At 40.7% G+C, this 27,654-nt stretch overlaps 1 protein-coding gene across 9 annotated transcripts in view; it reads left to right on the forward strand.

Annotated features, from left to right (window-relative positions):
• The window catches only part of Iqcml1 (IQ motif containing M like 1), a 223,714-nt gene that overhangs the window by 74,141 nt on the left and 121,919 nt on the right, over positions 1 to 27,654 (forward strand). For 8 of the 9 annotated variants that reach the window (XM_063278520.1, XM_063278521.1, XM_063278516.1 and 5 more), the window contains one exon: positions 18,182 to 18,297. The exons of the other annotated variant lie outside the window; for it this stretch is intronic. In XM_063278520.1, the coding sequence (XP_063134590.1) occupies positions 18,182 to 18,297 (116 nt within the window). The remainder of the gene's footprint in view (positions 1 to 18,181; positions 18,298 to 27,654) is intronic. 9 annotated transcript variants of the gene reach the window in all.

Below are 27,654 nucleotides of genomic sequence, written 5' to 3' on the forward strand. Positions count from 1 at the left end.
GGGTTCTTTCCAGCTTCTGGCTATTATAAATAAGGCTGCAATGAACATAGTGGAGCATGTGTCTTTTTTATATGTTGGGGCATCTTTTGGATATATGCCCAAGAAAGGTATAGCTGGATCCTCAGGCAGTTCAATGTCCAATTTTCTGAGGAACCTCCAGACTGATTTCCAGAATGGTTGTACCAGTTTGCAATCCCACCAACAATGGAGGAGTGTTCCTCTTTCTCCGCATCCTCGCCAGCATCTGCTGTCACCTGAGTTTTTGATCTCAGCCATTCTCACTGGTGTGAGGTGAAATCTCAGGGTTGTTTTGATTTGCATTTCCCTTATGACTAAAGATGTTGAACATTTCTTTAGGTGTTTCTCAGCCATTCGGCATTCCTCAGCTGTGAATTCTTTGTTTAGCTCTGAACCCCATTTTTTAATAGGGTTATTTGTCTCCCTGCGGTCTAACTTCTTGAGTTCTTTGTATATTTTGGATATAAGGCCTCTATCTGTTGTAGGATTTTAAAGATCTTTTCCCAATCTGTTGGTTGCCGTTTTGTCCTAACCACAGTGTCCTTTGCCTTACAGAAGCTTTGCAGTTTTATGAGATCCCATTTGTCGATTCTTGATCTTAGAGCATAAGCCATTGGTGTTTTGTTCAGGAAAATTTTTCCAGTGCCCATGTGTTCCAGATGCTTCCCTAGTTTTTCTTCTATTAATTTGAGTGTATCTGGTTTGATGTGGAGGTACTTGACCCACTTGGACTTAAGCTTTGTACAGGGTGATAAGCATGGATCGATCTGCATTCTTCTACATGTTGACCTCCAGTTGAACCAGCACCATTTGCTGAAAATGCTATCTTTTTTCCTTTGGATGGTTTTGGCTCCTTTGTCAAAAATCAAGTGCCCATAGGTGTGTGGGTTCATTTCTGGGTCTTCAATTCTATTCCATTGGTCTATCTGTCTGTCTCTGTACCAATACCATGCAGTTTGTATCACTATTGCTCTGTAATACTGCTTGAGTTCAGGGATAGTGATTCCCCCTGAAGTCCTTTTATTGTTGAGGATAGTTTTAGCTATCCTGGGTTTTTTGTTATTCCAGATGATTTTGCAAATTGTTCTAACTCTTTGAAGAATTGGATTGGTATTTTGATGGGGAATGCATTGAATCTGTAGATCGCTTTTGGTAAAACGGGCATTTTTACTATATTAATCCTGCCAATCCATGAGCATGGGAGATCTTTCCATCTTCTGAGGTCTTCTTCAATTTCTTTCTTTAGAGTCTAGAAGTTCTTATTGTACAAATCTTTTACTTACCAGATGCCCTTCAACAGAGGAATGGATACAGAAAATGTGGTACATCTACACAATGGAATATTACTCAGCTATCAAAAACAATGACTTCATGAAATTCGTAGGCAAATGGTTGGAACTGGAAAATATCATCCTGAGTGAGGTAACCCAATCACAGAAAAACACACATGGTATGCACTCATTAATAAGTGGCTATTAGCCCAAATGCTTGAATTACCCTAGATGCTTAGAACACATGAAACTCAAGACGGATGATCAAAATGTGAATGCTTCACTCCTTCTTTAAAAGGGGAACAAGAATACCCTTGGAAGGGAATAGAGAGGCAAAGATTAAAACAGAGACAGAAGGAACACCCACTCAGAGCCTGCCCCACATGTGGCCCATACATATACAGCCATCCAATTAGATAAGATGGATGAAGCAAAGAAGTGCAGGCCGACAGGAGCCGGATGTAGATCGCTCCTGAGAGACACACCCAGAATACAGCAAATACATGGGCGAATGCCAACAGCAAACCACTGAACTGAGAACGGGATCCCTGTTGAAGGAATCAGAGAAAGAACTGGAAGAGCTTGAAGGGGGTCTCGAGACCCCATATGTACAACAATGCCAAGCAACCAGAGCTTCCAGGGACTAAGCCACTACCTAAAGACTATACATGGACTGACCCTGGACTCTGACCTCATAGGTAGCAATGAATATCCTAGTAAGAGCACCAGTGGAAGGGGAAGCCCTGGGTCCTGCTAAGACTGAACCCCCAGTGAACTAGATTGTTGGGGGGAGGGCGGCAATGGGGGGAGGATGGGGAGGAGAACACCCATAAAGAAGGGGAGGGGGAGGGATTAGGGGGATGTTTGCCCGGAAACAGGGAAAGGGAATAACACTCGAAGTGTATATAAGGAATACTCAAGTTAATAAAAAAAAAAGGAGTGAAGCATTCACATTTTGGTCATCCCTCTTGAGTTTCATGTGTTCTGTGCATCTAGGGTAATTCAAGCATTTGGGCTAATAGCCACTTATCAATGAGTGCATACCATGTGTGTTTTTCTGTGATTGGGTTACCTCACTCAGGATGATATTTTCCAGTTCCAACCATTTGCCTATGAATTTCATAAAGGCATTGTTTTTGAGAGCTGAGTAATATTCCATTGTGTAGATGTACCACATTTTCTGTATCCATTCCTCTGCTGAAGGGCATCTGGGTTCTTTCCAGCTTCTGGCTATTATAAATAAAGCTGCTATGAACGTAGTGGAGCACGTGTCTTTTTTATTTTTTGAAGTGATTATTTCCTTTTTTAATTTTTTTTATTAACTTGAGTATTTCTTATATACATTTCGAGTGTTATTCCCTTTCCCGGTATCCGGGCGAACATCACCCTCCCCCCTCCCCTTCCTTATGGGTGTTCCCCTCCAAACCCTCCCCCCATTGCCACCGTCCCCCCACCAGTCTAGTTCGCTGGGGGTTCAGTCTTAGCAGGACCCAGGGCTTCCCCTTCCACTGGTGCTCTTACTAGGATATTCATTGCTACCTATGAGGTCAGAGTCCAGGGTCAGTCCATGTATAGTCTTTAGTTAGTGGCTTAGTCCCTGGAAGCTCTGGTTGCTTGGCATTGTTGTACATATGGGGTCTCCAGCCCCTTCAAGCTCTTCCAGTTCTTTCTCTGATTCCTTCAACGGGGGTTCTATTCTCAGTTCAGTGGTTTGCTGCTGGTATTCGCCTCTGTATTTGCTGTATTCTGGCTGTGTCTCTCAGGAGCGATCTACATCCGGCTCCTGTCGGTCTGCACTTCTTTGCTTCATCCATCTTGTCTAATTGGATGGCTGTATATGTATGGGCCACATGTGGGGCAGGCTCTGAATGGGTGTTCCTTCAGTCTCTGTTTTAATCTTTGCCTCTCTCTTCCCTGTCAAGGGTATTCTTGTTCCCCTTTTAAAGAAGGAGTGAAGCATTCACGTTTTGATCATCCGTCTTGAGTTTCATTTGTTCTAGGTATCTAGGGTAATTCAAGCATTTGGGCTAATAGCCACTTATCAATGAGTGCATACCATGTATGTCTTTCTGTGATTGGGTTAGCTCACTCAGGATGATATTTTCCAGTTCCAACCATTTGCCTACGAATTTCATGAAGTCATTGTTTTTGATAGCTGAGTAATATTCCATTGTGTAGATGTACCACATTTTCTGTATCCATTCCTCTGTTGAAGGGCATCTGGGTTCTTTCCAGCTTCTGGCTATTATAAGTAAGGCTGCAATGAACATAGTGGAGCACGTGTCTTTTTTATATGTTGGGGCATCTTTTGGGTATATGCCCAAGAGAGGTATAGCTGGATCCTCAGGCAGTTCAATGTCCAATTTTCTGAGGATCCTCCAGACTGATTTCCAGAATGGTTGTACCAGTTTGCAATCCCACCAACAATGGAGGAGTGTTTCTCTTTCTCAGCATCCTCGCCAGCATCTGCTGTCACCTGAGTTTTTGATCTTAGCCATTCTCACTGGTGTGAGGTGAAATCTCAGGGTTGTTTTGATTTGCATTTCCTTATGACTAAAGATGTTGACCATTTCTTTAGGTGTTTCTCAGCCATTCGGCATTCCTCAGCTGTGAATTCTTTGTTTATCTCTGAACCCCATTTTTTAATAGGGTTATTTGTCTCCCTGCGGTCTAACTTCTTGAGTTCTTTGTATATTTTGTATATAAGGCCTCTATCTGTTGTAGGATTGTTAAAGATCTTTTCCCAATCTGTTGGTTGCTGTTTTGTCCTAACCACAGTGTCCTTTGCCTTACAGAAGCTTTGCAGTTTTATGAGATCCCATTTGTCGATTCTTGATCGTAGAGCATAAGCCATTGGTGTTTTGTTCAGGAAAATTTTTCCAGTGCCCATGTGTTCCAGATGCTTCCCCACTTTTTATTCTACTAGTTTGAGTGCATCTGGTTTGATGTGGAGGTCCTTGATCCACTTGGACTTAATCTTTGTACAGGGTGATAAGCATGGGTCGATCTGCATTCTTCTACATGTTGACCTCCAGTTGAACCAGCACCATTTGCTGAAAATGCTATCTTTTCCTTTGGATGGTTTTGGCTCCTTTGTCAAAAATCAAGTGCCCATAGGTGTGTGGGTTCATTTCTGGGTCTTCAATTCTATTCCATTCGTCTATCTGTCTGTCTCTGTACCAATACCATGCAGTTTTTATCACTATTGCTCTGTAATACTGCTTGAGTTCAGGGAGGTGATTCCCCCTGAAGTCCTTTTATTGTTGAGAATAGTTTTAGCTATCCTGGGTTTTTTGTTATTCCAGATGAATTTGCAAATTGTTCTGTATAACTCTTTGAAGAATTGGATTGGTATTTTGATGGGGATTGCATTGAATCTGTAGATCGCTTTTGGTAAAATGGCCATTTTTGCTATATTAATCCTGCCAATCCATGAGCATCGGAGATCTTTCCATCTTCTGAGGTCTTCTTCAATTTCTTTCTTCAGAGGCTTGAAGTTCTTATTGTACAGATCTTTTTTTTTTTTTATTAACTTGAGTATTTCTTATATACATTTCGAGTGTTATTCCCTTTCCCGGTTTCCGGGCAAACATCCCCCTCCCCCCTCCCCTTCCTTATGGGTGTTCCCCTCCCAACCCTCCCCCCATTGCCGCCCTCCCCCCATAGACTAGTTCACTGGGGGTTCAGACTTAGCAGGACCCAGGGCTTCCCCTTCCACTGGTGCTCTTACTAGGATATTCATTGCTACCTATGGGGTCAGAGTCCAGGGTCAGTCCATGTATAGTCTTTAGGTAGTGGCTTAGTCCCTGGAAGCTCTGGTTGCTTGGCATTGTTGTACATATGGGGTCTCGAGACCCCCTTCAAGCTCTTCCAGTTCTTTCTCTGATTCCTTCAACAGGGGTCCTAATCTCAGTTCAGTGGTTTGCTGCTGGCATTTGCCTCTGTATTTGCTGTATTCTGGCTGTGTCTCTCAGGAGCGATCTACATCCGGCTCCTGTCGGTCTGCACTTCTTTGCTTCATCCATCTTGTCTAATTGGATGGCTGTATATGTATGGGCCACATGTGGGGCAGGCTCTGAATGGGTGTTCCTTCAGTCTCTGTTTTAATCTTTGCCTCTCCCTTCCCTGCCAAGGGTATTCTTTTTCCTCATTTAAAGAAGGAGTGAAGCATTCACATTTTGATCATCCGTCTTGAGTTTCGTTTGTTCTAGGGATCTAGGGTAATTCAAGCATTTGGGCTAAAAGCCACTTATCAATGAGTGCATACCATGTATGTCTTTCTGTGATTGGGTTAGCTCACTCAGGATGATATTTTCCAGTTCCAACCATTTGCCTACGAATTTCATAAACTCGTTGTTTTTGATAGCTGAGTAATATTCCATTGTGTAGATGTACCACATTTTCTATATCCATTCCTCTGTTGAAGGGCATCTGGGTTCTTTCCATTTTCTGGCTATTATAAATAAGGCTGCGATGAACATACTGGAGCACGTGTCTCTTTTATATGTTGAGGCATCTTTTGGGTATATGCCCAAGAGAGGTATAGCTGGATCCTCAGGCAGTTCAATGTCCAATTTTCTGAGGAACCTCCAGACTGATTTCCAGAATGGTTTTACCAGTCTGCAATCCCACCAACAATGGAGGAGTGTCCCTCTTTCTCCACATCCTCGCCAGCTTCTGCTGTCACCTGAGTTTTTGATCTTAGCCATTCTCACTGGTGTGAGGTGAAATCTCAGGGTTGTTTTGATTTGCATTTCCCTTATGACTAAAGATGTTGAACATTTCTTTAGGTGTTTCTCAGCCATTCGGCATTCTTCAGCTGTGAATTCTTTGTTTAGCTCTGAACCCCATTTTTTAATAGGGTTATTTGTTTCCCTGCGGTCTAACTTCTTGAGTTCTTTGTATATTTTGGATATAAGGCCTCTATCTGTTGTAGGATTGGTAAAGATCTTTTCCCAATCTGTTGGTTGCCGTTTTGTCCTAACCACAGTGTCCTTTGCCTTACAGAAGCTTTGCAGTTTTATGAGATCCCATTTGTCGATTCTTGATCTTAGAGCATAAGCCATTGGTGTTTTGTTCAGGAAATTTTTTCCAGTGCGTATGTGTTCCAGATGCTTCCCTAGTTTTTCTTCTATTAGTTTGAGTGTGTCTGGTTTGATGTGGAGGTCCTTGATCCACTTGGACTTACGCTTCTACAGGGTGATAAGCATGGATCGATCTGCATTCTTCTACATGTTGACCTCCAGTTGAACCAGCACCATTTGCTGAAAATGCTATCTTTTTTCCATTGGATGGTTTTGGCTCCTTTGTCAAAAATCAAGTGACCATAGGTTGTGGGTTCATTTCTGGGTCTTCAATTCTATTCCATTGGTCTATCTGTCTGTCTCTGTACCAATACCATGCAGTTTTTATCACTATTGCTCTGTAATACTGCTTGAGTTCAGGGATAGTGATTCCCCCTGAAGTCCTTTTATTGTTGAGGATAGCTTTAGCTATCCTGGGTTTTTTGTTATTCCAGATGAATTTGCAAATTGTTCTGTCTAACTCTTTGAAGAATTGGATTGGTATTTTGATGGGGATTGCATTGAATCTGTAGATTGCTTTTGGTAAAATGGCCATTTTTACTATATTAATCCTGCCAATCCATGAGCATCGGAGATCTTTCCATCTTCTGAGGTCTTCTTCAATTTCTTTCCTCAGTGTCTTGAAGTTCTTATTGTACAGATCTTTTACTTGCTTGGTTAAAGTCACACCGAGGTACTTTATATTATTTGGGTCTATTATGAAGGGTGTCGTTTCCCTAATTTCTTTCTCGGCTTGTTTCTCTTTTGTATAGAGGAAGGCAAATGATTTATTTGAGTTAATTTTATACCCAGCCACTTTGCTGAAGTTGTTTATCAGCTTTAGTAGTTCTCTGGTGGAACTTTTGGGATCACTTAAATATACTATCATATCATCTGCAAATAGTGATATTTTGACTTCTTCTTTTCCGATCTGTATCCCCTTGACCTCCTTTTGTTGTCTGATTGCTCTGGCTAGAACTTCAAGAACTATATTGAATAAGTAGGGAGAGAGTGGGCAGCCTTGTCTAGTCCCTGATTTTAGTGGGAATGCTTCAAGTTTCTCTCCATTTAGTTTAATGTTAGCAACTGGTTTGCTGTATATGGCTTTTACTATGTTTAGGTATGGGCCCTGAATTTCTATTCTTTCCAGAACTTTTATCATGAAGGGGTGTTGAATTTTGTCAAATGCTTTTTCAGCATCTAATGAAATGATCATGTGGTTTTGTTCTTTCAGTTTTTTTATATAATGGATCACATTGATGTTTTTCCGTATATTAAACCATCCCTGCATGCCTGGGATGAAGCCTACTTGATCATGGTGGATGATTGTTTTGATGTGCTCTTGGAGTCGGTTTGCCAGAATTTTATTGAGTATTTTTGCGTCGACATTCATAAGGGAAATTGGTCTGAAGTTCTCTTTCTTTGTTGGGTCTTTGTGTGGTTTAGGTATAAGAGTAATTGTGGCTTCATAGAAGGAATTCGGTAGTGCTCCATCTGTATCAATTTTGTGGAATAGTTTGGAGAGTATTGGTATGACGTTCTAGGTATGATAGAATTCCGCACTAAGCCCGTCTGGACCTGGACCCTTTTTTTTGGGATACCTTTAATGACTGCTTCTATTTCCTTAGGAGTTATGGGGTTGTTTAACTGGTTTATCTGTTCCTGATTTAACTTCGGTACCTGGTATCTGTCTAGGAAATTGTCCATTTCCTGAAGATTTTCAAGTTTTGTTGAATATAGGCTTTTATAGTAAGATCTGATGATTTTTTTGAATTTCCTCTGAATATGTAGTTATGTCTCCCTTTTCATTTCTGATTTTGTTAATTTGGACACACTCTCTATGTCCTCTCGATAGTCTGGCTAAGGGTTTATCTATCTTGTTGATTTTCTCAAAGAACCAACTTTTGGTTCTGTTGATTCTTTCTATGGTCCTTTTCGTTTCTACTTGGTTGATTTCAGCTCTGAGTTTGATTATTTCCTGCCTTCTACTCCTCTTGGGTGTATTTGCTTCTTTTTGTTCTAGAGCTGTTAGTTGTGGTGTCAAGCTGCTGACATATGCTCTTTCCTGTTTCTTTCTGCAGGCACTCAGCGCTATGAGTTTTCCTCTTAGCACAGCTTTCATTATGTCCCATAAGTTTGGGTATGTTGTACCTTCATTTTCATTAAATTCTAAAAAGTCTTTAATTTCTTTCTTTATTTCTTCCTTGACCAGGTTATCATTGAGCAGAGCACTGTTCAATTTCCACGTATATGTGGGCATTCTTCCCTTATTGTTATTGAAGACCAGTTTTAGGCCGTGGTGGTCTGATAGCACGCATGGGATTATTTCTACTTTCTGTACCTGTTGAAGCCCGTTTTTTGACCAATTATATGGTCAATTTTGGAGAAAGTACCATGAGGAGCTGAGAAGAATATACATCCTCTTGTTTTAGGATAGAATGTTCTATAAATATCTGTTAAGTCCATTTGGTTCATGACTTCTCTTAGTCTGTCTACGTCTCTGTTTAATTTCTGTTTCCATGATCTGTCCATTGATGAGAGTGGGGTGTTGAAATCTCCTACTATTATTGTGTGAGGTGCAATGTGTGTTTTGAGCTTTAGTAAGGTTTCTTTTACGTATGTAGGTGCCCTTGTATTTGGGGCATAGATATTTAGGATTGAGAGTTCATCTTGGTGGATTTTTCCTTTGGTGAATATGAAGTGTCCTTCCTTAACCTTTTTGATGACTTTTAGTTGAAAATTGATTTTATTTGATATTAGAATGGCTACTCCAGCTTGCTTCTTCCTACCATTTGCTTGGAAAGTTGTTTTCCAGCCTTTCACTCTGAGGCAGTGTCTGTCTTTGTCTCTGATGTGTGTTTCCTGTAGGCAGCAGAATGCAGGGTCCTCGTTGCGTATCCAGTTTGTTAATCTATGTTTTTATTGGGGAGTTGGGGCCGTTGATGTTGAGAGATTTTAGGAATAGTGATTATTGCTTCCCGTTATATTCATATTTGGATGTGAGGTTATGTTTGTGTGCTTTTCTTCTCTTTGTTTTGTTGCCAAGATGATTAGTTTCTTGCTTCTTCTAGGGGGTAGCTTGCCTCCTTATGTTGGGCTTTACCATTTATTATCCTTTGTAGTGCTGGGTTTGTAGAAAGGTATTGTGTAAATTTGGTTTTGTCATGGATCATCTTGATTTCTCCATCTATGTTAATTGAGAGTTTTGCAGGATACAGTAACCTGGGCTGGCATTTGTGTCTCTTAGGGTCTGCATGACATCTGTCCAGGATCTTCTGGCTTTCATAGTTTCTGGTGAAAAGTCTGGTGTGATTCTGATAGGTCTGCCTTTATATGTTCCTTGACCTTTTTCCCTTACTGTTTTTAATATTCTTCCTTTATTTTGTGCATTTGGTGTTTTGACTATTATGTGATGGGAGGAGTTTCTTTTCTGGTCCAATCTATTTGGAGTTCTGTATGCTTCTTGTATGCTTATGGGTATCTCTTTCTTTAGGTTAGGGAAGTTTTCTTCTATGATTTTGTTGAAGATATTTACTGGTCCTTTGAGCTGGGAGTCTTCACTCTCTTCTATACCTATTATCCTTAGGTTTGATCTTCTCATTGAGTCCTGGATTTCCTGTATGTTTTGGACCAGTAGCTTTTTCCGCTTTACATTATCTTTGACAGTTGAGTCAATGATTTCTATGGAATCTTCTGCTCCTGAGATTCTCTCTTCCATCTCTTGTATTCTGTTGGTGATGCTTGTATCTACGACTCCTTGTCTCTTCTCTTGGTTTTCAATATCCAGGGTTGTTTCCATGTGTTCTTTCTTGATTGCTTCTATTTCCATTTTTAATTCCTTCAACTGTTTGATTGTGTTTTCCTGGAATTCTTTCAGGGATTTTTGTGATTCCTCTCTGTAGGCTTCTACTTGTTTATTTATGTTTTCCTGTGTTTCTCTAAGGGAGTTCTTCATGTCTTTCTTGAAGTCCTCCAGCATCATGATCAAATATGATTTTAAATCTAGATCTTGCTTTCCTGGTGTGTTTGGATATTTCCTGTTTGCTTTGGTGGGAGAACTGGGCTCCAATGATGCCATGTAGTCTTGGTTTCTGTGCTTGCCTCTGGCCATCAGATTATCTCTAGTGTTACTTTGTTCTGCTATTTCTGACAGTGGCTAGACTGTCTTATTGGCCTGAATGTCAGGAGTGCTGTAGACCTGTTTTCCTGTTTTCTTTCAACCAGTTATGGGAACAGAGTGTTCTGCTTTCGGGCGTGTAGTTTTTCCTATCTACAGGTCTTTAGCTGTTCTGTGGGCCTGTGTCTTGAGTTCACCAGGCAGGTCGCTTGGAGCAGGAAGGTTTGTCTTACCTGTGGTCCTGAGGCTCAAGTTTGCTCGTGGGGTGTTGCTTATGAGCTCTCTGAGGCAGCAACCAGGAAGATCTGCACCGCCCTTTCCGGGAGCTTCTGTGCCCCAGGGTTCCAGATGTCGTTTGGTGGTTTCCTCTGGAATCAGTAATGTGGGCAAAGTCTAGTCTCTTCTGGTTTCCCGGGTGTGTCTGCCTCTGTGAACGTTTAGCTTACCCACCCACAGGATTTGGGTGCAGAGAACTGTTTATCTGGTCGGTCCCTTCAGGTTCCGGCGGTGTATCAGACGCACGGGACCTGCTGCTCCTGTGCGCTTATCTCCAGGAACCCAGAGGCCTTATACAGTTTCCTCTTGGGCCAGGGATGTGGGCAGGGGTGGGCAGTGTTGGTGGTCTCTTCCGCTCTGCAGTCTCAGGAGTGCCCGCCTGCCCGGGTGGTGAGCTCTCCCACGGGGTTTGGGAGCAGTGAGCTGCTGTGGCCAGGGATCCGAGAGTTTTAGATATATTTCTTTACTTACATTTCAAAAGTTATTCCCTTTCCTAGTTTCCTGTCCTTAAGCCCCATCCCCTCCCCTCCCCTCCCCCGTACGGGTATTCCCCCTATACATCCCCCCTACTACCGCCCTCCCCCATATTCTCCTGCACTGGGGGTTCAACCTTGGCAGAACCCTTCCCCTGATGCCCCAACAAGTCTATTCTCTGGTACATATGCAGTTGGAGCCCTGGGTCTGTCCATGTACAGTCTTTGGGTAGGGGTTTAGTCCCTGGAAGCTCTGGTTCGTTGGCATTGTTGTTTTGATGGGATTGCAAGTTCCTTCAACTCTTTCAATCCTTCCTGTAATTCTTCCAAAAGGGGGTCCTGTTCTCAGTTTGGTGGTTTGCTGCTGGCATTGACCTCTGTATTGGACATGGTCTGGATGTGTCTCTCAGGAGAGATCTATATCTGGTCCCTTTCTGCATGCATTTTTTTTTTTAGCTTCATCCATCTTATCTAGTTTTGATGGATATATATATATATATATATATATATACATATACATATACATATATATATATATATATATATATATATATATATATATATATGCGCGCCACATGTGGGGCAGGCTCTGAATGGTTGACACTATTTTTAAGTGCTTTTTAAAAAGTAAAGACTGCAAGCAGACTGAAGCAATGGTTCTTTACATCAAGTACATAGTTCTACGCCTGAAAGCCAAACTCTCTGGCAGATCGCTTCATATCCCAGTTCTCTCAACATTCGTCTAAACCAGTCAGTTTAATGTTCTGAAAGTACAAAAATTTCAGTAAATTGATAATTTCTGAGTGTTATAGGCTGCTGTTCTTTCTTTCTTTAAAATTAAATGTATCCCCAACATAAGGAGTTTGTAACCAATGTTCGATCATGTGAAGTTTTGTTGAATTTCATTATGTTTATAGCTAAATCATTACATTTTAATTGAATTAAAACTTTCTAAACAACAACAACAACAACAACAACAACAACAACAACAGACAACTAAAATAGAAACACCTAAAGGCTTAGGACCAGGGATTTATTCTGTAAAATACAATGTGAAAAATGTTGATTTTTCTTCTGAAATAATTTATACATATTCCTTACATTGCATAGCATCTTTGTTGAAAAACAGTATTTTAAAAATGTTTTTAATGTTCACTCCCATGGCGTTTTCTAAACATATGCATGACATAGGCTTTTATTATTATTACTAAGCCTATTGGCTAAAATGTTTCTCCAGTAATCATAGGAAACATCCACTGAGGCTGATTAAATTATAGAGTGGTGAAAACAGGGAAGAAAAGGACCTAGATCGGCTTCATCTGAAGGGCACAGTCATTTTCTGAAATCTTAAACATTTCTAAAAAGTTTAGGAATAAATTTTCGTAGAAAAAGGGAAGAAAACTGGATCATAAGAATCAAGACCGATCCTGATTTCTATCCATTTGATTGAAATTTTAAGTGGGTGACTAGGACATCACTCTTTGAAGCTCACGTTGTAAAATGGTGGAGCAGGGTGCTTGCTTTGATGATCTGATCCTGCTACACCCGATGCTTACCAAAGCTGAGCTGCAGTTACCAGTAACAGTTTCCAAGTCAAAGGTGAGATAGGAGCAAAGGCCTGTCCTCGACACCTATCCTACAAGAGGAGCAATCTCACAACACAACCTGCATGGTGTGAACACTGCTCCTTTGTGGGGTCATCTGTTCTGCCGTTGTTGCGGTAGTCGTCCCGCTCGAAGGTCTATTTGCCTTCCTGCTTCAGTATGTTCAATAAAGCCCTTCTAACTTGATATTCCAACAAACAACCTTTCCACCACTCATTTCAAAACTCTTTCTTACTTATCTCATTCTAAGAGAATAAAACCATGGCATGAGTTCTAGTTTGGAAAAATGTTCTTTTTTTTTTTAAACTCTAGATTTTAGTGATTTATTTTTCCCTTCTTTTTTATGTTTTTTCTTGCTTTTAAAAACTTTTTTATTAGATATATTTCTTTACTTACATTTCAAATGTTATTCCTCTTCCCAGTTTCCTGTCCATAAGCTCCCATCCCCTCCCCTCCCCCTCCCCCGTACCGGTATTTCCCCCATACACCCCCCTTACTGCCACCCCCCCATATTCCCCTGCACTGGGGGTCAAACCTTGGCAGGACCAAGGGCTTCCCCTTCCACTGGTGCCCCAACAAGGCTATTCTCTGCTACATATGCAGTTGGGGCCCTGGGTCAGTCCATGTATAGTCTTTCAGTAGTGGTTTAGTCCCTGGGAGCTCTGGTTGGTTGACATTGTTGTTTTTATGGGGTTGCAAGCTCCTTTAACTCTTTCAACACTTCCTCTAATTCCCCCCAAGGGAGTCCTGTTCTCAGTTTGGTGGTTTGCTGCTAGCATTGACCTCTGTATTGGACATGCTCTGGATGTGTCTCTCAGGAGAGATCTATAGCTGGTCCCTTTCAGTATGCATTTTTTAGCTTCATCAATCTTATCTAGTTTTGGTGGCTGTATATATATGGGCCACATGTGGGTTAGGCTCTGAATGGCCATTATTTGAGTCACTGCTCTAAACTTTGCTTCCATATCCCCTCCTATGGATATTTTTTCCCCTTTTAAGAAGGAATGAGAGCATCCATATTTTGGTCATCCTTCTTGAGCTTCCTTTGGTCTGTGGATTGCATTTTGGGTAATTTGAGCTTTTTGGCAAAAATCCATCAATGTAATCCACTATATAAACAAACTCAAAGATAAGAACCACATGATCATTTCATTAGATGCTGAGAAAGCATTTGACAAAATTCAACACCCCTTCATGATAAAAGTCCTGGAAATTGCATCTTGGGTAATTCGAGCTTTTTGGCTAATATCCACTTATCAATGAATGCATATCAAGTGTGGTTTTCTGTGATTGAGTAACCTACCTCAGGATGATATTTTCTAGTTCATTCCATTTGCCTATGAATTTCATGAAGTCATTGTTTCTGATAGCTGAGTGATATTCTACTGTGTAGATGTACCACATTTTCTGTATCCATTCCTCTGTTGAAGGCATCTGGGTTCTTTCCAGTCTCTGGCTATTATAAATAAGGCTGCTATGAACATAGTGGAGCACGTGTCTTTGTTATATGTTGGGGCATCTTTTAGGTATATGCCCAGGAGAGGAATAGCTGAGTCCTCAAGTAGTTCAATGTCCAATTTTCTGAGGAACCTCCAGACTGATTTCCAGAATGGTTGTACCAGTTTGCAATCCCACCAACAGTGGAGGAGTGTTCCTCTTTCTCCACATCCTCGCCAGCATCTGCTGTCATCTGAGTTTTTTATCTTAGCCATTCTGACTGGTGTGAGGTTGAACTCAGGGTTGTTTTGATTTGCATTTCCCTGATGACTAAGGATGTTGAACATTTCTTTAGGTGCTTTTTGGCCATTTGATAGTCCTCAGCTGAGAATGTTTTGTTTAGCTCTGTACCCCATTTTTAATAGGGTTATTTGTCTCTCTAGAGTCTAACTTATTGAGTTGTTTGTATATTTTGGATATTAGCCCTCTATCAGATGTAGGATTGATAAAGATCCTTTCCCAATTTGTTGGTTGCTGTTTTGTCCTAACAACAGTGTCCTTTGCCTTACAGAAGCTTTGCAGTTTTATGAAGTCCCATTTGTCGATTCTTGATCTTAGAGCATAAGCCATTGGTGTTTTGTTCAGGAATTTTTCCCCAGTACCCATGTGTTCAAGACTATTCCCCACTTTTTCTTCTATAAGTTTGAGTGTATCTGGTTTGATGTGGGGGTCCTTGATCCACTTGGCCTTAAGCTTTGTACAGGGTGATAAGCATGGATCGATCTGCATTCTTCTACATGCTGACCTTCAGTTGAACCAGCACCATTTGTTGAAAATACTACCTTTCTTCCATTGGATGGTTTTAGCTCCTTTGTCAAAGATCAAGTGGCTATAGATGTGTGCTTTCATTTCTGGGTCTTCAATTCTGTTCCACTGATCTATCTGCTTGTCTCTGTACCAATACCATACAGTTTTTATGACTATTGCTCTGTAATACTGCTTGAAGTCAGAGATGGTGATCCCCCAGAAGTTTTTTATTGTTGAGTATAGTTTTCACTATCCTGGGTTTTTTAATTATTTCAAATGAATTTGCAAATTGCTCTTTCTATCTCTATAAAGAATTGATTAGGAATTTTGATGGGGATTGCACTAAATCTGTAGATTGCTTTTGGCAAAATGGCCATCTTTACTATATTAACCCTGCCTATCCATGAGCATGGGAGATCTTTCCATCTTCTGAGATCTTCCTCAATTTCTTTCTTCAGAGACTTGAAGTTCTTGTCATACAGATCTTTCACTTGGTTGGTTAAAGTCATACCAAGATATTTTATGTTATTTGGGACTATTGTGAAGGGTGTCATTTCCGTAATTTCTTTCTCAGCCTGTTTATCTTTTGAGTAAAGGAAGGCTACTGATTTGTTTGAGTTAATTTTATAACCTGACACTTTGCTGAAGTTCTTTATCACGTTAAGTAGTTCTCTGGTGGAACTTTTGGGGTCGCTTAAGTTCACTATCATTTCATCTGCAAAGAGTGACATTTTGATTTCTTCCCTTCAAATTTGTATCCATTTGACTTCCTTTTGCTGTCTGATTGCTCTGGCTAGGACTTTGAGTATTATATTGAGTAAGTAGGAGAGAGTGGGCAGCCTTGTCTAGTCCCTGATTTTAGTGGGATTTCTTCAAGTTTCCCTCCACTTATTTTGATGTTAACTACTGGTTTGCTGTATATTGCTTTTACTATGTTTAGGACAACGGGGCATCTGAACACAGTGTTTCCAAAACTGGTGCTTAGCTGATGTCTTCCTTATTTTTATTCTGCCTGGGATGCTGGTCTGTGGCAAGGCATCATCCACATCTAGGATAGATCTTCTCTCCTCAGTTAAACCTCTGTGGTGACACCCTCAGAGATACCTGGAGAGGCATGTTTCCTCAGTAATACCAGGTTCAGTCATAAAATCAAGATAAACCATTATAAGGCCTAAGTAGAAAGTAAGCTTTCTTAGGACCTTAAGGTTTGTGTCTTGTAAAACTTCGATAAATAAACAGGACTTCTTTATTAATCAGTTTTTATAGTGGTGTCAGCCGTAAACATGAAAATTGTGAACAATATTGTTTTTCTTCTACATACATCTTTATTTTTCTTGAATCTATTTCAAAACAGTTCATTTTATTCAAACAAAAGACGGTAGCTATCATAACTTGATAATACATTGTTTCATTTTACAAAATAATACATATGAATTAGTTTGAATGGACCGTTTTGCCATTTTTTTTTTCTAAAATTCAACTAATATAGCAGATAGAGTTCAGCTACCCAAGCAACTTTCTGAGGTTTGATTATTCAAATGGTTAAGATGCTATTTGTCAACTGTAGGTTACCATCCCTTTTAATTATATAGGTAATCAAACTAAGAACTGCCAATTCTCTCTCCTATTAATTGTTTGTAATCACCTACAGATTAAAACTGCGTGTGCAGTTAACTCTAAGAATTTATTAGTACAAAGGGATTGATAGAAAGGAAACAAAATGAGCTTAGCATTAGAGAGGCTCTGGGGACCCAAGACCACTAAACCCATTTGGTTCTGTCACGTCCTAATAAAGATATATTGGCTTTTCATTGGGCATTCTCCAGAGGCAGCTGCATGCACTGTTACTTCACAGCATTTAGTTTCTTTCTTGAGTGAAACCTTCTATGCAAAGTTCAAAGTGCTGTTGTCTTTTGCCAATGTCCAGATGAACTGAACAAATCTCTTGTTTGTGACGTGAGGGAATGCCGGGGAATCCTTTGCTCCCTCCCTTCTCCTCCCGTCCTCTCAGGCTTTGGTGGCACGCCCAGGTACACACAGCATTACCAATTTTCTGTGAATCACTTGAACAATTTAGATTTCTAAAACAGCCATGCTTATTAGGTTTCAGAAACATAGCCAACCTGGTTAAATAATTGGCTTAGGTTGAGCACATAAATTTGAATAAAAATGGAAAAAAATCTTCCACCTGGAGGATACTTAAGAGACTATTACCATTCTAATTTTGAAGGTATTGGAGACTAAGGAAAGATGATGTGGTAAAAACATTTTGTCCTCCAAAAGGTGGTACTTTAAATCCTGTGAAATAATTTTTGTCCCCTCGTGGAGTGGTTTTGCTTGGGGGGTTTCATTTGTATGCTTTTGCTGGCTGGCATGCCGTTTAGTGCCAAATGGGTGCTGGGATCTAAGAAAAGGTCGAAGCATTTTCAGTTGTGTCTAGGTTGGCAATGAGATATGCAGAAGACAGCAGAATAATACGAACTCCTGGTATTTTCCAAGCCCACGTGTGTTCTTTGGTTGGTGGCTCAGAGCTCCCAGGGGTGGTTTAGTTGTCGCACTCATCATTTTCTTAAGGAAAAGATTGCCGTAGAATTCCACAGAAGAACGGAGGGTGTCTGTTGTCTGTCCATTTTCTCTCTCACTTTAGCGCCGTTAACAATTTCATTTACTTTGCATTTTTAAAACTTATTTCTTAATAATTTTCTGGATTTCCTTTTAATGTACTTACATGTCAGAGACATTTACTTTTTATGTGTGCAACTCACAAATAGGATTTTACTCGAAGTCTCCTTAAAAAACAAAACAAAACAAAAAACAAAACAAAAAACAAAGGGGTCAACATTCTTGGAGAAGTGAGTCCCCGAGGGTGAACTGGTTAGCTTGCTGCCTGCACACTGGATGCGCTTTACTGTGAAGGAGCTAATTAATTCAAGTCTCTCTTCCTGCAGGGCCATCGCTTCTTCATCTCTCTCTGATGAGATGACAAGATGTGATTTTAACACAGAAAAGTGAGCCCACAAAGATGTTTTGCTTTCCTTCTTGTGTTATAAAGCACTATGATCAGTATGTACTCGTCTTAGATAAATATTATTTTAACCTCCATCAATATTTCCAGCTGACAGGACTCTTTATGATCAGAGGAGTGCTGCATTGATGAGATCTTCCCATTTGCCTCATGAATCTGCTCAGACTTTATCAGGAGCCTCAATAATATTTAAGGATTATTATATCGTAAGTATTTTTTAAATATGCACATGTCATTTACTTGCCGTTGTTTTTTTCCCTCTCAGTAAAATACTGGGTCGATTTTGATGAAAAAAAAAAAGCCATGAAATTTTACAGTGAGCCTAGTTCATTTCTTTTTTTTTTTTTTAATTAACTTGAGTATTTCTTATATACATTTCGAGTGTTATTCCCTTTCCCGGTTTCCGGGCAAACATCCCCCTCCCCCTCCCCTTCCTTATGGGTGTTCCCCTCCCAACCCTCCCCCCATTGCCGCCCTCCCCCCCACAGTCTAGTTCACTGGGGGTTCAGTCTTAGCAGAACCCAGGGCTTCCCCTTCCACTGGTGCTCTTACTAGGATATTCATTGCTACCTATGAGGTCAGAGTCCAGGGTCAGTCCATGTATAGTCTTTAGGTAGTCGCTTAGTCCCTGGAAGCTCTGGTTGCTTGGCATTGTTGTACATATGGGGTCTCGAGCCCCTTCAAGCTCTTCCAGTTCTTTCTCTGATTCCTTCAACGGGGGTCCTATTCTCAGTTCAGTGGTTTGCTGCTGGCATTCGCCTCTGTATTTGCTGTATTCTGGCTGTGTCTCTCAGGAGCGATCTACATCCGGCTCCTGTCAGTCTGCACTTCTTTGCTTCATCCATCTTGTCTAATGGGGTGGCTGTATATGTATGGGCCACATGTGGGGCAGGCTCTGAATGGGTGTTCCTTCAGTCTCTGTTTTAATCTTTGCCTCTCCCTTCCCTGCCAAGGGTATTCTTTTTCCTCATTTAAAGAAGGAGTGAAGCATTCACATTTTGATCATCCGTCTTGAGTTTTGTTTGTTCTAGGGATCTAGGGTAATTCAAGCATTTGGGCTAATAGCCACTTATCAATGAGTGCATACTATGTATGTCTTTCTGTGATTGGGTTAGCTCACTCAGGATGATATTTTCCAGTTCCAACCATTTGCCTACGAATTTCATAAACTCATTGTTTTTGATAGCTGAGTAATATTCCATTGTGTATATGTACCACATTTTCTGTATCCATTCCTCTGTTGAAGGGCATCTGGGTTCTTTCCAGTTTCTGGCTATTATAAATAAGGCTGCGATGAACATAGTGGAGCACGTGTCTCTTTTATATGTTGAGGCATCTTTTGGGTATATGCCCAAGAGAGGTATAGCTGGATCCTCAGGCAGTTCAATGTCCAATTTTCTGAGGAACCTCCAGACTGATTTCCAGAATGGTTTTACCAGTCTGCAATCCCACCAACAATGGAGGAGTGTTCCTCTTTCTCCACATCCTCGCCAGCATCTGCTGTCACCTGAGGTTTTGATCTTAGCCATTCTCACTGGTGTGAGGTAAAATCTCAGGGTTGTTTTGATTTGCATTTCCCTTATGACTAAAGATGTTGAACATTTCTTTAGGTGTTTCTCAGCCATTCGGCATTCCTCAGCTGTGAATTCTTTGTTTAGCTCTGAACCCCATTTTTTAATAGGGTTATTTGTTTCCCTGCGGTCTAACTTCTTGAGTTCTTTGTATATTTTGGATATAAGGCCTCTATCTGTTGTAGGATTGGTAAAGATCTTTTCCCAATCTGTTGGTTGCCGTTTTGTCCTAACCACAGTGTCCTTTGCCTTACAGAAGCTTTGCAGTTTTATGAGATCCCATTTGTCGATTCTTGATCTTAGAGCATAAGCCATTGGTGTTTTGTTCAGGAAATTTTTTCCAGTGCCCATGTGTTCCAGATGCTTCCCTAGTTTTTCTTCTATTAGTTTGAGTGTGTCTGGTTTGATGTGGAGGTCCTTGATCCACTTGGACTTAAGCTTTGTACAGTGTGATAAGCATGGATCGATCTGCATTCTTCTACATGTTGACCTCCAGTTGAACCAGCACCATTTGCTGAAAATGCTATCTTTTTTCCATTGGATGGTTTGGGCTCCTTTGTCAAAAATCAAGTGCCCATAGGTGTGTGGGTTAATTTCTGGGTCTTCAATTCTATTCCATTGGTCTATCTGTCTGTCTCTGTACCAATACCATGCAGTTTTTATCACTATTGCTCTGTAATACTGCTTGAGTTCAGGGATAGTGATTCCCCCTGAAGTCCTTTTATTGTTGAGGATAGTTTTAGCTATCCTGGGTTTTTTGTTATTCCAGATGAATTTGCAAATTGTTCTGTCTAACTCTTTGAAGAATTGGATTGGTATTTTGATGGGGATTGCAGTGAACCTGTAGATTGCTTTTGGTAAAATGGCCATTTTTACTATATTAATCCTGCCAATCCATGAGCATGGGAGATCTTTCGATCTTCTGAGGTCTTCTTCAATTTCTTTCCTCAGTGTCTTGAAGTTCTTGTTGTACAGATCTTTTACTTGCTTGGTTAAAGTCATACCGAGGTACTTTATATTATTTGGGTCTATTATGAAGGGTGTCGTTTCCCTAATTTCTTTCTCGGCTTGTTTCTCTTTTGTATAGAGGAAGGCAACTGATTTATTTGAATTAATTTTATACCCAGCCACTTTGCTGAAGTTGTTTATCAGCTTTAGTAGTTCTCTGGTGGAACTTTTGGGATCACTTAAATATACTATCATATCATCTGCAAATAGTGATATTTTGACTTCTTCTTTTCCGATCTGTATCCCCTTGATCTCCTTTTGTTGTCTGATTGTTCTGGCTAGAACTTCAAGAACTATATTGAATAAGTAGGGAGAGAGTGGGCACCCTTGTCTAGTCCCTGATTTTAGTGGGATTGCTTCAAGTTTCTCTCCATTTAGTTTAATGTTAGCAACTGGTTTGCTGTATATGGCTTTTACTATGTTTAGGTATGGGCCTTGAATTACTATTCTTTCCAGGACTTTTATCATGAAGGGGTGTTGAATTTTGTCAAATGCTTTCTCAGCATCTAATGAAATGATCATGTGGTTCTGTTCTTTCAGTTTGTTTATATAATGGATCACGTAGATGGTTTTCCATATATTAAACCATCCCTGCATGCCTGGGATGAAGCCTACTTGATCATGGTGGATGATTGTTTTGATGTGCTCTTGAATTCGGTTTGCCAGAATTTTATTGAGTATTTTTGCGTCAATATTCATAAGGGAAATTGGTCTGAAGTTCTCTTTCTTTGTTGTGTCTTTGTGTAGTTTAGGTATAAGAGTAATTGTGGCTTCGTAGAAGGTATTCAGTAGTGATCCATCTGTTTCAATTTTGTGGAATAGTTTGGATAATATTGGTATGAGGTCTTCTATGAAGGTCTGATAGAATTCTGCACTAAACCCGTCTGGACCTGTGCTCTTTTTGGTTGGGAGACCTTTAATGACTGCTTCTATTTCCTTAGGAGTTATGGGGTTGTTTAACTGGTTTATCTGTTCCTGAATTAACTTCGATACGTGGTATCTGTCTAGGAAATTGTCCATTTCCTGAAGATTTTCAAGTTTTGTTGAATATAGGTTTTTATAGTAAGATCTGATGATTTTTTGAATTTCCTCTGAATCTGTTGTTATGTCTCCCTTTTCATTTCTGATTTTGTTAATTTGGACACACTCTCTGTGTCCTCTCGTTAGTCTGGCCAAGGGTTTATCTATCTTGTTGATTTTCTCAAAGAACCAACTTTTGGTTCTGTTGATTCTTTCTATGGTCCTTTTTATTTCTACTTGGTTGATTTCAGCTCTGAGTTTGATTATTTCCTGCCTTCTACTCCTCCTGGGTGTATTTGCTTCTTTTTGTTCTAGAGCTTTTAGGTGTGCTGTCAAGCTGGTGACATATGCTCTTTCCTGTTTCTTTCTGCAGGCACTCAGCGCTATGAGTTTTCCTCTTAGCACAGCTTTCATTGTGTCCCATAAGTTTGGGTATGTTGTACCTTCATTTTCATTAAATTCTAAAAAGTTTTTAATTTCTTTCTTTATTTCTTCCTTGACCGGGTTATCATTGAGTAGAGCATTGTTCAATTTCCACGTATATGTGGGCATTCTTCCCTTATTGTTATTGAAGACCAGTTTTAGGCCGTGGTGGTCTGATAGCACGCATGGGATTATTTCTATCTTTCTGTACCTGTTGAGGCCCGTTTTTTGACCAATTATATGGTCAATTTTGGAGAAAGTACCATGAGGAGCTGAGAAGAAGGTATATCCTTTTGCTTTAGGATAGAATGTTCTATAAATATCTGTTAAGTCCATTTGGCTCATGACTTCTCTTAGTCTGTCTACGTCTCTGTTTAATTTCTGTTTCCATAATCTGTCCATTGATGAGATTGGGTGTTGAAATCTCCCACTTTTATTGTGTGAGGTGCAATGTGTGTTTTGAGCTTTAGTAAGGTCTCTTTTACATATGTAGGTGCCCTTGTATTTGGGGCATAGATATTTAGGATTGAGAGTTCATCTTGGTTGATTTTTCCTTTGATGAATATGAAGTGTCCTTCCTTATCTTTTTTGATGACTTTTAGTTGGAAATTGATTTTATTTGATATTAGAATGGCTACTCCAGCTTGCTTCTTCCTACCATTTGCTTGGAAAGTTGTTTTCTAGCCTTTCACTCTGAGGTAGTGTCTGTCTTTGTCTCTGAGGTGTGTTTCCTGTAGGCAGCACAATGCAGGGTCCTTGTTGCGTATCCAGTTTGTTAATCTATTTCTTTTTATTGGGGAGTTGAGGCCATTGATGTTGAGAGATATTAAGGAATAGTGATTATTGCTTCCCGTTATATTCATATTTGGATGTGAGGTTATGTTTGTCTGCTTTCATTCTCTTTGTTTTGTTGCCAAGACGATTAGTTTCTTGTTTCTTCTAGGGTATAGCTTGCCTCCTTATGTTGGGCTTTACCATTTATTATCCTTTGTAGTGCTGGATTTGTAGAAAGATATTGTGTAAATTTGGTTTTGTCATGGAATATCTTGGTTTCTCCATCTATGTTAATTGAGAGTTTTGCAGGATACAGTAACCTGGGCTGCCATTTGTGTTCTCTTAGGGTCTGTATTACATCAGTCCAGGATCTTCTGGCCTTCATAGTTTCTGCTGAGAAGTCTGGTGTGATTCTGATAGGTCTGCCTTTATATGTTACTTGACCTTTTTCCCTTACTGCTTTTAATATTCTTTCTTTATTTTGTGCGTTTGGTGTTTTGACAATTATGTGATGGGAGGTGTTTCTTTTCTGGTCCAATCTATTTGGAGTTCTGTAGGCTTCTTGTATGCCTATGGGTATCTCTTTTTTTAGGTTAGGGAAGTTTTCTTCTATGATTTTGTTGAAGATATTTACTGGTCCTTTGAGCTGGGAGTCTTCACTCTCTTCTATACCTATTATCCTTAGGTTTGATCTTCTCATTGAGTCCTGGATTTCCTGTATGTTTTGGACCAGTAGCTTTTTCCACTTTACAATATCTTTGACAATTGAGTCAATGGTTTCTATTTAATCTTCTGCTCCTGAGATTCTCTCTTCCATCTCTTGTATTCTGTTGGTGAAGCTTGTATCTACAGCTCCTTGGTCTCCTCTTTTGGTTTTCTATATCCAGGATTGTTTCCATGTGTTCTTTCTTGATTGCTTCTATTTCCATTTTTAATTCCTTCAACTGTTTGATTGTGTTTTCCTGGGATTCTTTCAGGGATTTTTGTGTCTCCTCTCTATGGGCTTCTACTTGTTTATTTATGTTTTCCTGGAATTCTTTCAGGGATTTTTGTGTCTCCTCTCTATGGGCTTCTACTTGTTTATTTATGTTTTCCTGGAATTCTTTCAGGCATTTTTGCGATTCCTCTCTGTAGGCTTCTACTTGTTCTCTAAGGGAGTTCTTCACGTCTTTCTTGAAGTCCTCCAGCATCATGATCAAAAATGATTTTGAAACTAGATCTTGCTTTTCTGGTGTGTTTGGATATTCCATGTTTGTTTTGGTGGGAGAATTGGGCTCCGATGGTGCCATGTAGTCTTGGTTTCTGTTGCTTGGGTTCCTGTGCTTGCCTCTCGCCATCAGATTATCTCTAGTGTTACTTTGTTCTGCTCTTTCTGACAGTGGCTAGACTGTCCTATAAGCCTGTGTGTCAGGAGTGCTGTAGACCTGTTTTCCTCTCTTTCATTCAGTTATGGGGACAGAGTGTTCTGCTTTCGGGCGTGTAGTTTTTCCTCTCTACAGGTCTTCAGCTGTTCCTGTGGGCCTGTGTCTTGAGTTCACCAGGCAGGTCACTTGTAGCAGAAAAGTTGGTCTTACCTGTGGTCCTGAGGCTCAAGTTCGCTCGCGGGGTGCTGCCCTCGGGCTCTCTGTGGCGGCAGCAACCAGGAAGATATGTGCTGCCCTTTCCGGGAGCTTCAGTGCATCAGGGTTCCAGATGGCCTTTGGTGTTTTCCTCTGGCGCCCGAGATGTATGTGTAGAGAGCAGTCTCTTCTGGTTTCCCAGGCTTGTCTGCCTCTCTAAAGGTTTTGCTCACCCTCCCACGGGATTTGGGTGTAGAGAACTGTTTATCCGGTCTGTTTCCTTCAGGTTCCGGCGGTGTCTCAGGCAGGGGTCCTGCCGCTCCTGTGCCCTCCCCCACGGGAGCCCAGAGGCCTTATACAGTTTCCTCTTGGGCCAGGGATGTGGGCAGGGGTGGGCAGTGTTGGTGGTCTCTTCCGCTCTGCAGCCTCAGGAGTGCCCACCTGACCAGGCCGTTGGGTCTCTCTCTCACGGGGTCTGGGAGCAGAGAGCTGCTGCCTAGTTCATTTCTAAACTCTCCATTGAAATTCATCTTCTTAGCTACGTCTTTTTAGTTTATGCCTGCAGTCCCAGCACATGTGAGGCCAAAGCAGGAGAATTGGCTGTGTGCTTGAGGCCAGCCTAGGCAACAGTTCTGAGGTATTGTCTCAACGTCAAAAGCAACCTCACCAAAATAAATAATTAAACAAACAAATAAACAAACAGATGCTCTTTTCTGCCAGAAGCAAATCTTGAGCCCTTTTATCTTGCCTTGCGTAAAATTTACTAATCACCTTGACCCATAACATGTGCCTATATTTTAGTAGAAAAGCACTTAGCCAAAGGATCATCACATTTTTTTTTCTACATGTGATTACACAGCTACTGTTTCTGTATTATACCAAGGAGTCGAGTAGAGACTGAGGAGAAACACATCTACTTGAAGGATGATAATTGAGGGACCGAGAAAATCCAATTTAGGGCTTTTAGAATGAAGACTCTAATTCAGAGCACGTGAAGCTATAATCTGATAGTCTTTTTGGGTTCTTCTATTAGAGCAAGTCCTTGGGTGCAGCGATGTGAATACCACAGGAAATTCAGCCTTAAACATCTTCAGCACCAATTCTGTAAAAAAAGATTCCAGAGCTATAACACTGTGTCTCAGAGTGTCAGTCTGTGTATCTTGTGTCTCTTACATGATCCTCCCTGTGTGTGACTATACGCGACCCCTCTTTTCTTTTATCCTATATTTTATATGTTAATGATTTATTTATTTTTCTTCCCTTCCCATTTGCCACCATAGAAAAAAAATGTCAGTGAGTGGTATTAGATAAGTTAATCAGCAAAAGTTCATTGTTCTCACAGTTCTGGATCCCAGAAGTTAGCTATCAAGGTTGCTGGCAGGTGTTTCTTCTGAAGCTTCCCCGTTGACTGCACGGCAGCTGTCTGCTTTGTGTGGTCTCTCCTCTGTTTGTATGGAGTCTGGTGTCTCCTATCTTTTGATAACATTTAATCTTAGCTTCCTCAGATCTGTGTATCCAAAGATGGTCGCACTGATGGCTAGGTCTCTTGCATGTTTGAAGAACACAGTTTAATTATAATTAAATATGAATGAAGTATATTTGAAGTGTTTCTTTACGTTGAATAGTCCTTTACATTTATTTGTCTGTCTGTCTGTTTGTTTTTATTTTTGGGTAGTGATGCGTGGGCCATGGAGTACAGGTCAGAGGACAATATGTAAGAGTGAGTTCTTTCCTATACTGTGTGGGTTGTGGAGTTTGAACCAAATTTAACAAGATTAGCAGAAAGCATCTTTACCCATTCACCAGCAACAGTTCTTATCATTTAAAGTCCTATAGCCACGACTTTAAAATTCACTCTTATCTTATGGTGTTAATTATGTTACTCGTATCTTTATGAGTCTACTTTGCTAAAACTAAATTTTTACAAGTCTTTTTTGAATATGGAAATTACATGGATTCTTTTTAATGGAAAATATAGACATGTCTATGTTTTCATGTCTACATGTGTATAATTTCCTGAAAAAGGTTAAGTCATTGTTATATATTGTTTATGGAAGACATTCCTCAATTCATGATAGTTATTGTTTAGAAGGAAAATGTCTCCTACAGGCTTATATGCTTAAACACTTGCTTGCTAGCTGTTATCATTGTTTTGGTAGATTACCTGACTTCCAGGAAGCAGAAATTAGATGGACAGTGGTACGCCTTATGGTTATAACTTGATTTTCGTTTCCTATGCTTCTCAAATTGATGATACGATGCAACCAGTTGCCACTATGAGCCAGTCTTGCCACCATGCCATCCTTGACATGGTAGACTGTACCTTCTCAAACCATGCAAACAATCCTTCCTCTCCTAAGTTTATAATCCTTGTGATACAAAATAACCGGTTTAGAAAATCAGCACCGAAAAATGGAGTCCCTGCTGTGGAAAACAGTGGTTCATTAGCCTTTGGAGACGTTTGCAGTGGGAATGTGAAAGAGTTTGGAGTTTCTGGCTAGAGAAGCGGTTGTGTGCTCTAAGTAGAGCTCAAAGGACCTTTCTGGTAGATGTTCAGAAGACCAAAGTGCTTCCAGAAATGTGAATGTCAAAGTGTTTGCGTGAAGTATCGAAGGGGAAGAAGGACTCTACTAGGGACTTCCATGTTCCAACAATGGACCTGGCTACATTCTACCCTTGTAGAATTATAACTTGGGGTGAAATTTGTAGCAGGATAGCTGAGCTTTGGTGGCGCCTGACTCTTACTGATTGTGTTCTTATGCTCTCCTATAGGCATCTAGATTTCCCTGGTGTTGGCTGGATGAACTTGATGATAGCAGGGCTTTTTTGGAAGGGAGGGAGCCATGAGCCTGACTATGGAGGTTTGGGCACTGGACTCGGCTGGATGTGCCTCTGGCAGACCCCACTAGCAAGGGATTTGTGGGGCAGTGTTCCAAGTCCGTAGTTCTTGGAGGCCCTGTTTGCCTCTATGTGGAAGCAAGAAGCTCTTAGAGTTCTGCAAGGCTCCCATGGACCAAAGGGCAAGCCCAGTGCTAGTGAAAGGAGGTCAGTGGACTGCGTACAACTCACTTCCGCCAGCTGTGACACAGGCAGACCCACCTGGGAAAGCATTGGTAGGGTACGGTTCCAAGCTGGTGAGGCTTGGGTCCCCGGAGGCCCCCACAGGGGAGCAGTACACTCATGGTGTTCCCCATGGCTCCACAGGACT

This window comes from Rattus norvegicus, chromosome 19 (assembly GCF_036323735.1).
Source record: "Rattus norvegicus strain BN/NHsdMcwi chromosome 19, GRCr8, whole genome shotgun sequence".
Taxonomy (NCBI): Eukaryota; Metazoa; Chordata; class Mammalia; order Rodentia; family Muridae; genus Rattus; species Rattus norvegicus.